The sequence below is a fragment of the Juglans regia genome, chromosome 1 (assembly GCF_001411555.2).
Source record: "Juglans regia cultivar Chandler chromosome 1, Walnut 2.0, whole genome shotgun sequence".
NCBI classification, from domain to species: Eukaryota; Viridiplantae; Streptophyta; class Magnoliopsida; order Fagales; family Juglandaceae; genus Juglans; species Juglans regia.
In genome coordinates, this window is record NC_049901.1 from 8,768,392 (window position 1) to 8,782,547 (window position 14,156).

The window sequence follows — 14,156 nt, forward strand, 5'->3', positions numbered from 1 at the left end:
TTTTTGTTTTAGTTTGAGACGTACTCCTGAGGGGTCGATACATTATGTGGCCTCGAGAGGCATTGGGGTCCAGACTCCAAACTCTACAGCTACGTAATCCCTACCATAGACCGACTATGGGTGCCATAGCAAGGAAATAATATTCTTTTTCCACATGGACTGTTATATATACGGAAGTTTTTTTAATAATACACAACTTCTTCAATATTTACGCATTATGTTTTTTTTTGAATTTTTTTTTAAATTCTATTTTGAGTTTATTCTTTATAAATTAATTCAATTATTCTATTCTTTATTTATATATTAAATATTTGATGAAATAAAAAAATAATACAAATTTAAAAAAATATAATATGCATAGGTTGTGTAGATTTTTTCTTAAAATATTTGAAAAATATACCAAAATCTTATTCCACGTTCTTCCACCTAATTAATATGAAATTTATTACTTTTATCCTTCTATTTGTATGCTTAAATATATGTGTATTTAAATAAAATGATAAAAATGATAAATCATAAGTTGGTTAGGTGGCTGTGTAGAGTGTAAGACTTTTTTATAGCATTTATCATGAATTATACCTAGTTCCGGTCCTAGGATGGGGACCCACACACACGTCATTTGGAAGAAAAAAATTGAAACTCATATAATAAAAATTATTAATTTAGGGTAGATTTTATTTTATTTTTAAAGATTTGCATTAAGTTTTTATATATTAGAATTGTATCTAACATTATTCACAATAATTATACTATATTTCTTTCTAAATTTACCGGTTGATGTGTAGCAGTATATATACCTAGTTTCTTCGCTTAAGAATCGAAATAGAAAATCATTAATGCATTCGTTAGTATAATTGAGTAATAAAATTTAAGTTGAAAGAGAGCATTTTTCTTCACGTTGTATAATTTTATACAACACTTTTCTTCACACTATATCACTCATCGAGAAGTATAAACTGTGCCGAGGAACCACTAGTTGGGCCCAGAGGACTGAATGAGAGATGAGGTTTGGTCCATTTGAACTGGACTTCCATTTAGTGGACTTTTTTGTTTGCTTAAAATTGGGTTCACTCGAAAAGACCTCAGGGCTCAATAAGATTTTTTGGGCTCGTTTATATATGGGCCTGGGTTCACCTTGGTTGTTTGGGCTTTTCCTATTCTGATGTGGCTCGTACTCATAAGGCTATAATGAGGGGGGCATTACATGATGAAAAATGGTACAATTTTATTTGAAAAAAAAAAAAATTTAATTGTGTCAGGATATTGTATGATATAGCACAATTACTGAAGTATGCTCTTGTTTGTTGTAAAGTAAAGTTTACTAAGAAAAATATTTAGATGTATTGACAAGTTTAATGACTATATATATGTATTCTCTCAGACCATATTTTCATATGATACGTTAGATTTATTTTATAATAAAAATAATTTTATAATTTAATGTATCATATCAAGTTTCTTTGTAGCTAAAATATTTATTTTCTTTTTATATGGACAATGGTATTATTTAAGTTGTTTTGAATCATATATAATATGGTCATATATATGGACAAAGCTTAGAGGTGGCGCTAGTTCTTCTTGATCAAATTGAATACATCTCGTAACAGCAAGCTTTGAGAAGAACTAAATCAAAACTGTATATATAATTCTTATGGCTAGCTGTAGATTAGACTCTTGGCTCTAAATCTAATACCAGATTACCGACCGACTTCAGGTTGAAAGTGCTGATTAAAGTTGCATTTGGGTAAAGTAAAATAGGGGTTCCGTCAAAAAATTAAGAAGTGAGGACAATCAATAAAATTGGGATTCCGTTAAAAAAAAAAAAAAAAAATATTCTCAAATATTTTATAAATAATAATGAAAAAATAAGAAAAAAATATAATGATAAAATATTAAATAGTAATAAACAGTAGGTAAACTAATAATAAAATAATAAATAAATATAATAAAATATTCTCAAAATATCTAAAAATATCTTAAAGTAACTCAATATTTAAATTAGTCCTAAAATTATACTACATTGTGACAACTCCATCTTTGACATTTTTGTGTAAGCATCTTCTATACACTGTATTTTATTATAATCATGATTGTAATCATTGACCCTACCATGCACGTTGCGTTTCTTTTGGTGACGTGACGTTAACGGAAATTGTTTTAGCCATCCGGTGTCTCTCAACAAGTGGTGGAATGGTGTCCAGACTCCAGATCGAGTCAGCCTCCTATGGCTACCTAACATGACTAAGTTGGTATTTATATTAATCTGATCCAAAGTTGCCTACCATTCAAGCTCATCCATCTGCCAATCCAACAACTGTCACATACAGATAGCAAACTTGGTCAGAGATTACAAACTAACCAGCATATATAGCACCAAAGATCGAATCCCTTTCCAACTCGTCAAGCCCAGATCAGATCAGAGTAGTACGTACTCCACCATGTCAGGTCCAACTGCTCCATCTAATTCCATCGACGTTGATCCCTACCAACATCTCCAACTCATTCTCAATGCCGACGGCACCGTTACACACCTCGCCGAAATCCCCAACACTCCTGCCACACCTGATCCTAGCAGTCCAATGCCAGTTCTCTCCAAAGACATCCCTCTAAACCAGTCAAACAACACTTGGGTTAGAGTATTCCTACCACGGCAAGAACTTGATCATAGTTCCTCTTCTCCTAAACTGCCTCTCATACTTTACTTCCATGGCGGAGGGTTCATCCGTTTCGGTGCAGCCTCCTCAGTTTTCCACGAGTTTTGTGCGACCATCGCGATCCAGCTCCATGTGATAGTCGTATCGGTCGATTACCGCCTTGCTCCGAAGCACCGGCTGCCGGCTGCTTATGATGATGCTATGGACGCGTTACACTGGCTCAAAACAACGACCGAAGATGAGTGGCTAAGAAACCATGCTGATTTATCAAACACTTTTATTATGGGTACCAGTGCGGGTGGGAACATTGCTTACCATGCAGGATTACGTGCATGCGTGGAAGCTGATGATCTTGAGCCTTTGGTAATCAGAGGGCTGATATTGCATCAGCCGTTCTTTGGAGGGTCCCAGAGGACTGAGTCAGAGTTGAGGGGCAATGACCCAGTTTTGCCACTGAGTGTAAGTGATCTAATGTGGGAATTGTCGTTACCAATTGTTGACCGTGACCACGAGTATTGCAATTCGACGGTGGAGGGTGGATCTCAGCGATTGCAGAAGATCAAGCTGCTGGGATGGAGGGTCTTGGTGACAGGCTGTGACGGGGATCCTCTGATCGACCGTCAGATGGAGCTGATAGCGATGATGGAGGAAAAGGGTGTGGTAGTGGAGAGCCAATTTGGTAAGGGTGGTTATCACGGGGAAGAGATCTTATCTGATCAGCCCTCCAAAGCTAAGGCACTCTGTGCGGTTCTCAAAAATTTCATTTTATCTTCATTGGGTGGCTAGAGAAAAATGGTGGCATGGGCAGCTTGTTGCTAAGTTGTTTTGTATGGTGGATGGAAATGTTGTCATGATTGATAGAGATATAATTATAGAATATGACATATGTATTAATCTGTCAAAGTATATTCTGATCTTTGGATCGATGCTCATAAAAAATAATGCTGCCATTGTTTTAATTTGTCATTTATAAGTTTGCAATATATATCTTGTTTATGTAATATATACTTTTGGCTATGGTGTTGTTAAGTCATATATTACTCCTAATTCCATTTATTGCTCAAACATCATTTTCATGGTTGGTTGAATCTCTTTATCTCCAAGCTTCAACACGTTATATATGTCAAAAGAAAAATACAATATTGCAATTCAATGATATTATGTTTATATGAGTATTAACGGACTCCCCCAATCTTGAATTTTTCATCTCCAATATTTTTTTTTTTTTGAGAACCAATATTAAATATTATTTGATAAAATATGCCATATTAATTTGCTAATAGCATTAATAAGAAGGCTAGTGAAATTTACTTGATTTCTAACACGAAGTATTTTAAAGAAAAGTTCGTCTCTTCTTATCTTTTGACTTCCGTTTGTCATAACGTACGTGTCCCGGCCTACCTATTGGTCATCTTTTATACCTTACACAATGCAATGCCTAGGATCCAACTCCATATATAATTAGCAACAGATTGAGCTCATCTAGTAGAAAGAAAGAAACCACTCATTAGCCTGCTTGCCTGCCTGCCATGGATCCCTACAAGGAGCTTCAGATCGTCCTCAACCCCGATGGTACGTTGACTAGACTACTCCACGTTCCTGAAACCCCTCCCACATCCGATCCTACCCTTCACATCCCAGTTCTCTCTAAAGACATCCCCATCAACCAATCAACCGACACCTGGGCGAGAGTTTATTTGCCCCGAGAAGCACTTCATAATAGTCCCTCCTCCACCAAGCAGCTACCTCTCGTAGTTTTCTACCATGGGGGAGGGTTCATCCTATTTAGTGCATCCTCAACTATTTTCCATGATTTCTGCGTGAACATGGCGACCGAACTCCGCGTCATCATCGTATCGGTCGAGTACAGGCTTGCCCCGGAACATCGGCTGCCGGCAGCGTACGATGATGCCGTGGAGGCTTTGCACTGGATCAGAACCACCCAGGAAGACTGGGTGAGAAAATATGCTGATTTTTCGAATTGTTTTCTCATGGGCGGAAGTGCTGGGGCTAACATCGCCTACAATGCAGGACTACGTGTAGCCAAGGAAGATGATAATCTTGAGCCACTGAAGATCCGAGGGCTGATAATGATCCAGCCATTCTTTGGTGGGGACCGGAGGACTGGGTCAGAGCTGAGGCTTTTTAATGATCCCTTGTTCCCACCATGTATGAGTGATGTTATGTGGGAGTTGTCGTTGCCAGTTGGGGTCAATCGTGATCACGAGTATTGCAATCCAACGGTGGGGGGAGGATCCAAGCTCTTGGAAAGGATCAAGGTGCTAGGATGGAAGATTCTGGTGACTGGCTGTGACGGGGACCAATTATTTGATCATCAGATGGAGTTTGTGAAGCTGTTGGAGACGAAGGATGTGGGAGTGGTGGCTCATTTTGGGGAAGGAGGTTTTCATGGGGTTGACTTAAGAGACCCTGTGAAGGCCAAGGCTCTGTTGGTGATTTGTAAGGACTTTGTGTTGTCTTGTTTGGCTGTTTAAGACATCAATATTAGCATGAATAATTTTTCTTATTAATTACTATTTATTATTCCACACCTCACAATCTTTAAAAAAAATATATATCAAATGTGATGTGTGGAGATAAATAGTAACTGATATATAGAAAAACTCTATTAGCAATGATGGTAATTAGTGGCCTAATTCTCTTCTTAGTTCTTAAGTTTGATAATAAATATTGATGCTTATGCCATCTCTCTCTCTCATAAAATTTATTCACTGCACATAAGAAACATTAGTTTGAAAGGCCAAATGCCAATTATAAATAATTGAATGCAAATGAGAGTTGGGGGGCTTGAGTGGGCCTATTTCTTGTGGCAAAGCTGGCCGAATACTGGTCATGCATGGATGAAGCAGACAGATCTGCAAGGGGAAATACGGAGCTTGGGTTGCTATAACATCTAACTGAGATGGGCCTTTTGGAGAAACTCTTCTAAGTTGGACCTACTAACCCTCTTACCCACCATCCAAATTCAGGCCGAAACTTCAAGAACCAGAAATTTGCAGGTTTGAGGACCCTGACATTATTGATTAGTTGTCACTGTTAAATATAATTAAGGATTTCGTAATCGCATTTTTTTTTAAAATGTAAGATTTATTATTAAAAACTTAATATTTTTCATATAAATTTTATGTTTACTCATTTTTTTAAAAGAAGTACTTATGATTATAAATATCATAAGAATGTAATTAGGTGTATGTTTCTTCTTCCTCCTACCGATCTTAACATCAGTTTATGTAATCGTAGGTTTCTCTCACCAGTATATAATATTATACGGTCCCATTTTTTCTGACGTATTCTCGTAATTAATTGGCTCCATTATTTAAGCTCCCATATGTTCTTCAACAGAACATGGGCACTTAGACAAATGTTGCAACAAATTATGCATGTACTGCTGTGTACGTACGTTGAAAATGGTAAATGTGAACGCATTTTACACACAATAGAAAACTGTCGACCATGCACTTCGATGAGTATCGATGGATCTCCATCGATCGACCCAGAAAACGGAGAATAGAGTTTGCAAGCACGGGTGGCGGCCTTTCCGGCGAGTGTCAGATGCCACACATGATCATCCCGGCCAATACTCGATATCAATGGATTGGAATCTGAGTTGGAGTAGAATTGAGTAGTTTTGGATGCTCAAGCAAGAACGAGAGATCGAGGTGGTTGCCATGCGGATAGTTTCTAGCCGTCTAATGTTCTTGGCTGACACGGCCATTTTCAATGACCATGATTCCACTTCAAGATTAATGCAGCTTCTGCCTACAATACTTGACTCTTCTACTTCACATTAATTATAAATGGCTGATCCGTACTGATTACTGGGATTTTCTAGGGGATCTTGATACGGCCACTAGAACTCTGTGCTGTGAATTTTTTTTTTTTTTTTTTCCAACAAGCATGCATTATATATTAAAAAGGAAATTATACAACGAGTTCAAGGTGGATTTTTTTACCGTCTATATATAGAATACAATTAATGATATCATGAAAGGGTATTCGACCAAAAATCAATTTAGTCGCAGCCCATTGCGCCACATGTGCATGTACCGATTTTGGGTTTGTGTATTTTTCTGATCCTCCAATCTTTTAGAGGATGAAGGTTTTGGCAGATGTCCACAATGATCGGGGTGATTTGCCATTGAGGTGAAAGAGATTCATTTGTTATAGCATCTATAACAGATTGGGCAACGCCTTCCAGGATCTCAGGCCTTTTTTGCAGTCTGTGCTATATATGAAGCTTCACAAATGCCATTTGTTTTACCATTTGTGAAGCTTGAGTTCAAGGAACTGCAGGGAGGAGGCGTTTCACATTATCTGAAAGTTTTTGTAGTTTATAATAAATTTAAAAGACTTCAATAATTATACATTGACTAATCCTTTAGATTATAAGCTCAAATATCACTTTAGTTTTCTTTGAACTCTGTAACGATTGCAAAAATTTAACAATTACTAACTCTTTTTAAAATGAGAAATGTTATATACAATTATAGATTGTGTAAGTGTTGTGCATTCCTTTTAAAAAAAAGTGAGATCTATCATTATAGAAATTAATTTTTTCACGTAGGTTCTATATTTAATTATTTTTTTTCAAAATGAGTGCACATCACTTACGCACTTTATAATTATAAATATTATTATTTTTAAATATAAATAAATAAATATAATATATTACTACGTTTTATTTTTCATCATTGTAAATGGTATCAAGGCATTGAATACAAAAAATTCCGACATCAAGTGGGCCGATTTGCAAAAGAAGCCTTGAAGACATTGTGGGTGACTCGACCAAGTGCTTGTCCACACAATGATTATATCACTCATTTATATGCGGTGAATTTCTCAGCAATTGTGGTTATAATTGGAATAGGCTCTGTTTGTTCATATGAATTGGGATTTTCCCCACAAATGTTAATAAGATGGTTTGAAGTATGGTGAGGCATTAATTGAGACAGGGCTTTAATTAGCTAGTTGGGGCCATATCAGAATGATAGATGTTTACGTCCAAAAATACCAAAATGTGGTTTAAACATTGATTTTGCAACGTTAGAGATCGAAAGAGAATGGTATCTATATATACCAATGATCACGCCGAGCTAGAACGTTTCGAATTTTGGAGAAGCACGACTGCTATCTTCGACTGAATAAAATCAAACGAAAAGAATTTAACTTCGATTAGTATGATCTGTGCAAATTAGATCTTTTACATTTTTCAATACAAAGTTGACTTCAGTTTTTTTATACTGAAGAACACATGAAACATATGACCGGTGTTGGGTTTGTAGAACCTGATTTGTTGGTGTGTCGGCCCGATTTGATGACCCAACCCGACAAAGATACGTTATGATTTTTGGCCCATTTTCAAGGAGGCTTGGGCGATGGTGTGCAAATCGACAAAGAATTCGCTCGACATTCGCATGACACTTAGTTCGAGCGAAGTTCAAGGAGAGAGTTCAGTCGAGGCTCGCTCGAGCTAACATCCGAACAGAGAGTTTGCTCGATACACGTTCAACACTACGCTCGAGCGAATAAAACATAAAAGCGAAAATTAAGGTTTCTGCCGAGTGACACTATAAATATATACTTAATGAATAATATAGACAATTTTGAACAATGAATTTTGTCTCAAAGTGTTTTTGTGATTTCTTAGTACAATAAAATATTCTGCATCTCTGTAGACATAGGCATGTTGTCGAACTACATTAATTTTGTATCGTGTGATTGATTGATTTATGTTTGCTTTTGTTTTATCTGTCATCGTTTTAACAACAAACGACATGACCAAATTAAATCCATTAAAAATTACATTTAAAAGAAAAGAAAAGAAAAAGTAATTGTCCACCAAAAGGGATGGTCAATCTGGCCAACCCAAGAGTCGAAGGTGGCTGAGCCACTACAACCATCCCATCTGAGTTGTGGCCGGCCGGCCACCCTCGAGGTGGTCTATTTGCGTAAGTGATCACATAACTAGTCAACAGACCAATGAAAAATCAAGGAAAAAGTAGTTAATTTGCTCTTTTGGTCCACTTAATTTGGACGATCGACAAACTAGGCAAAAAATGAGGTAATCTCTAACAATCTACAGCACATATAACTTTTGAAGCCTGCGTTTTGTTCCAGTTAAGCTGCATCATCGCATTTTTAATTATCAGTTAAAATCTGAATTTAGAATTTTTCTATAAAATATAACTTTCAAAGTAGAAATTTTGCTACTGTCGAGTGTCGAGACACATCAGGATCATATTCTCTTTATAAATTCTATCATTTTAATATTTAAACATAAAATAACTTTGAACTGTAGTGGTTCTTGATAATCATTTATTATTTGCTAATTTTATTTTTTGAAAAAAAAAATTGAAAAGAATTGTATTCATCCTCCTTGTTAAAATGTTTGTACAAGGAACCAGCTTATATAACCTTACAGGTATTTCACTACTTCTAGAATCTTCTATCCATATACACTAGCTAACAACTTCTCTAAAAAAAAAAAGAAAGAAAGAATCCAACTGTACAAAAGGACAAAAGAAATTCATCCACCAGAAGATTCCTTTATTGTTTCTTCTAGAAAATTCTTCTTCCTTCTTTGTTGAGCTACTATCAGATGCTGATGTAGCTCACACTAACTGTGCTACTGACTCTCCAACTCAGCAGCTTCATTGACTTTCAATAGTCCCCCGCAAGATCGAGAGTAGATATCTACTACTCCCATCTTGAGCATACATGAGTAAAAGCTTTGAGAATTCAAAGTTTTGGTAAACATATATGCTATATGTGACTTGTTGGACACATGCTTAGTGACAATGCTTTCATCTTGTATTTTGTCTCGAATTTGGTGGCAATCAAGCTCTATATGCTTGGTCCTTTTATGGAAAACTGGATTCGTGGCTATATACACATCAGATTTGTTGTCACAGTATAGAAAAGCAGCTTGAGGATGTGCTGCCTGTAAGTCCTCAAACAAGTATCTGAGCCATGTTAATTCTCAACATACATTAGCCATAGGTCTATTTTCTGCCTCTGAAGAAGACTTAAAAACAACATATTGCTTCTTAGATTTCTTGTTGGGTGTACCCATTTGCTACTAGTCTTGCTTTAAATCTCTTCACACTCCCTTCAACATTAAACTTAATTTTATACACCCAATTGCATCCTTATCAGGAGGCAAATCAACTAAAACCAAGTGTCATTAAGTTCAAGAGCCACAATCTCAACTCTCATGGATGTGCATCATTTAGAAGAATCTTTGGCTTATTGGTAAGTTTTAAACTTAGATTGGGAGATATTGGAAACAACAAAAGTTTTGTGTAGAGTGGACAACTTTTCATAAGAAATACTACCACTAAGAGGGAAAGCATTACCTGAGGAATTCTGACCATTTTGCTTGTCCAACACTTGAGATGGGTGAAGAAAGACAACCTGTTGACATATAAAGTCCTGCAAGTGTGATGGTGCTCTTCGAATCCTCATTGATTTGTGAGGTAAATGAGTAACAGGTGTGGTATTTAATGTAAGGTCATGGATAGGAAGATTTTGAACGTTACCATCTGGTTCAACTTGAACAGAGGTTTCTGGAATTTCTCCTTCAAAGATTGTAGTTTGAGAATTTGCCTCAATTTCTTGAGAAATATTGGAGGTAAATGTGACAGATTCTGTAAAAGTGGTAGGAATTTGAGTGAAATTGACATTGTTTTGGTCTGGTTGGGTATGGATGTTAGTAAGGGTCCCATTTTTGTAAGGAAAAATATTTTCATAGAAAACTACATTTCTAGAGACAAATATTTTCTTGGTTTCAAAATCCAACAGTGTATCCTTTGATCCCAAACGGATAGCCTATAAACACACGCTTTTTTGCTCTAGGATCAAACTTGTGCCTTCCATTGACAATGGTTGTAGCAAAAGCTAAACAACTAAAAACCTTAATATGGATATAATTCGATTTCTTGTTGAACAGAACTTGATAAGGGCTTTTGTTATTTATTATGGGTGAAGGTGTCATGTTTATGAGATGAACAGTAGTTAGAACACAATGATTCCAATATTTTAAGGGAATAACACTTTGAAATCTCAAGGCTTTGGCAGTGTTTAAAATATGCCAATGTTTTCTCTCAACAACAACATTTTGTTAGGGTGTCTCAACACAGGTTCTTTGGTGCATGTATGATGCCCTTTTCAAGGTAAAAATAACTCATATTGAACTCCTCTCATTGTTGCTTCGAATGATCTTTACTTTGTTTCAAACTGTGTTTCTACCATAGCATAAAAACTTTGAATAGTGGTAGTGGTATCAGATTTGAATTTTAACATATAGGCCCAAGTGCACCTACTAAAATCATCCACAATAGTTAAGAAATATCTAGAACCATCACTGTCAATTTCATTACAAGGACTCCAAATATCACAGAGTAGTAATTTAAAGTATTTTTCTGTTTTGTGTGAACTTACAAGGAAAGACAATTTGTGAAGTTTAGCTAAAGGATATATGGAGCAAAGTCTGTCACTAGGTGATTAGGAAACCTGAACATCACCATCTATATTAAAAGCATAATAAGAAGAGTGTCCTAGTCTATAATGCCAAATGTCAAAAACTTGATCATTGTTGATGATTGAAGCAAAAATAGGAACTGAAGGCAGAAGGTTTAGTTTGGTCAAGACATCTGATAAGGCTGAAGAAGATACCTCCTCTCGCAGTATATGGTACAGCCCCTGCTTGACTTCACCCATGCCAATCGTTTTCCAAACTAAAAGGTCTTGGATGTAGCAAAGATGAGAAAAGAAAATCAGGCTACAATGAAGCATTTGAGCTAATTTCTTGGCAGAAATCAAGTTGAAAGAAAAACTAGGAACATTGAGAACATCACGAAGGATTAAAGAATCTGTGATTTTCGTTGTCCCTATATGAGTAACAGGTGCTACATCACCATTAGGTAGAGCAACAGAATAGAATACTTGGGATTGAATTGAAGAAAAAAGTGAGGAAGAACAAATCATGTGATCTGTCACCCCTGTATCAATAATCCAAGGTATACCTAAAATATTTGAAAACTTAGAATTAAAAACAGATAAACATGATGATATACCAAACACTTGATGGATATTTCCATCAGAAGAGGAAGAAGCAACAATGCTCTAAACATTATTGGTTAAGGGAGTCAAGTGTGAGAAATTTGTGGTTGGTTTGAGCAAAGTTAAAAGCTGTGAACATTGTTCTTGACTTAAGGACACCTGAGATTTGTCATTCATCATATCTTGTGCAAGAATTAAAGATGCAGTGACTTGATTTGTTGAGGATATGTACTTTCCATTAAACTTGTGAGCTGATGGATATTCATGAAGCTTGAAACACTTGTCTACGGTATGACCTAGAATCTGACAATGAGAGCAAACTGGTTTGCTTGGGTTAGACATGCTAATGCAAAACCAAGATGTTGTAAGTATCTATTTTTCCAAACTCAAAACACTTTTGGATGCGGTGCATTCTGCTGGGCAAAACAGTGTTCCATCCCGAGCTAGAGTTGATGCGTTGTCTTTGCGTATATCGTGCTGCACTTGATGTCGATGGCCATGGTATTCTGCATCCAGGTGATCACAATGTCTTTGCAACGCAACCAATGCTCCATGAGGGGCTCGTTTGGATCTGTTGGTTCACATAAGCTCCCATCTATGAAGCCGGCTTAGTTTTTATTCGTAGTGCTCTCTTCATCGATCAAGCCCATGAGTAATAGTTACTGGCATCCAAGCTATGAGTAACGAGCATGGCGCCAATGCTATCGTTTCTTCCAATAAAGTATGGCCTACTTGGATAGGAAGGGTCATGAATGAGGTCTAGGCTTCTGTTTGGGTTTGAGTTTTAGTTTGGTTTTTGTTGCCTGAGTTGGGATCTTCCATAACCGAGCTCTGGTACCATATAAGAAATACAAAACAATGTAGAGAAATTCACTAAGTGCTTGAGCAAAACAATGGAGAATGATTGCAAAGAATTGTATTCATCCTCCTTGTTAAAATGTCTATACAAGGAACCAGCTTATATAACCTTACAATTATTTCACTATTTCCATAATCTTCTATCCGTATACACTAGCTAATAACCTCTAAAAAAAAACCTAGCTATACCAAAGGACAAAACAAATTCATCCACCAGAAGATTCCTCTCTTGTTTCTTCTATAAAATTATTCTTCCTTCTTTGTTGAGCTGCTAATGTAGCTCATGATGACTGTGCTGCTGACTCTCCAACTCAGCAGCTTCATTTACTTTCAATAGATCTTGATGTCATACTTTGGCACGCCCACTATATATATATTTCTGTGAGGACGTTACCATTTCAAATTAATTAAAGAGCTCATAATACTAAATGCTCTAGCTAATCAAGTTCGTTGATATATACTTGAAAATAATTCTACTCATTATTCCTATACAATACATTTATTTTGATTTTTTACCTTTTAAATTTTTTTTTTTAGTAAATATGTGGTAGATGAATGATGAGTATATTAGAAGAGTTCAATTAGTTTAGTCGAAAAAAATTAAAATTAAAATAGATGTGGTGTGTGGCGTAGGCGGTTGGATAGTATTCATCTATATTTAATTAGCAGCGGTACAAGAAAATACAAAAATTCGTTCAAATGAAAGATATTAACAGTAAGTTTTTCATCGTTCAAAAGACACTTATCAAATGCTCAGTTTGAGCCTTGCGTTCATTGTAGCACGACTAGTTAATTAATTAATTTATAAGAAAAATAATTACTTATAACAAGTTATTTTAAATGGAAATAATTATTTGTAATGAAAATAGACTAATTTTGATAGAAAATGATCATTTTAAAATAATTAACCACATGTGCACACGTAATCATTTTTCTTATAGTATATATATATATATATATAAAAATTAAAGGCGAGCTTATATTTAGGCCATATTGATTGAGGAGAGGTTTCTGTCCTTCTGAATTGGCCAAAAGATATGACCAAATTAAGGAATATATATACATGAGTAATGTTACATATAGTCGTGGAGTACGCAAGTATCGCGTAATTATTTTGAAAAAATGTGAGGTTTACTATTAAAAAATTATTTTTTTTTCACATAGATCCTTTATTTATTCATTTTTTTCAAAAGGATTACGCAGCGTTTCCACATTCTACGATTACAAATATTATTTCTCTATATACATATATAGTACTTCTGTCTTTGTAAAGGATAAATTATATAAGTTGCAACAGCCACGCCTAAATTATATAATCTCCGGACCACAAATTAGTACACGCAATAACAAATGTGTATACATCAAGTTCCCACAATACGTTAGTATAAAAACATTGTTGGGGTTCCACACTTCCAAATAAATAAGTTTCACGATCATATACATATATATATATATATATATGTGTGTATGTATAATATATTACAAGAAAAATAAATATTTATGACAAGTTATTTGTAATGAGAATAATTATTTGTGATGAAAATAGATTCATTTTTATAAAAA

General features: G+C 35.5%; 2 protein-coding genes across 2 annotated transcripts; both read left to right on the plus strand.

Annotated features, from left to right (window-relative positions):
- The first annotated feature begins 2,202 nt into the window (after positions 1-2,202).
- Positions 2,203-3,714, plus strand: LOC108998662 (carboxylesterase 1-like). The gene has a single exon (XM_018975308.2). The coding sequence runs from the start codon at positions 2,439-2,441 to the stop codon at positions 3,438-3,440; it is 1,002 nt and encodes a 333-aa protein (XP_018830853.2). The 5' UTR covers positions 2,203-2,438; the 3' UTR covers positions 3,441-3,714.
- A 330-nt stretch (positions 3,715-4,044) lies between these two features.
- Positions 4,045-5,311, plus strand: LOC108998505 (carboxylesterase 1-like). Its single transcript, XM_018975066.2, has one exon. The coding sequence runs from the start codon at positions 4,184-4,186 to the stop codon at positions 5,147-5,149; it is 966 nt and encodes a 321-aa protein (XP_018830611.1). The 5' UTR covers positions 4,045-4,183; the 3' UTR covers positions 5,150-5,311.
- Positions 5,312-14,156: the final 8,845 nt, after the last annotated feature.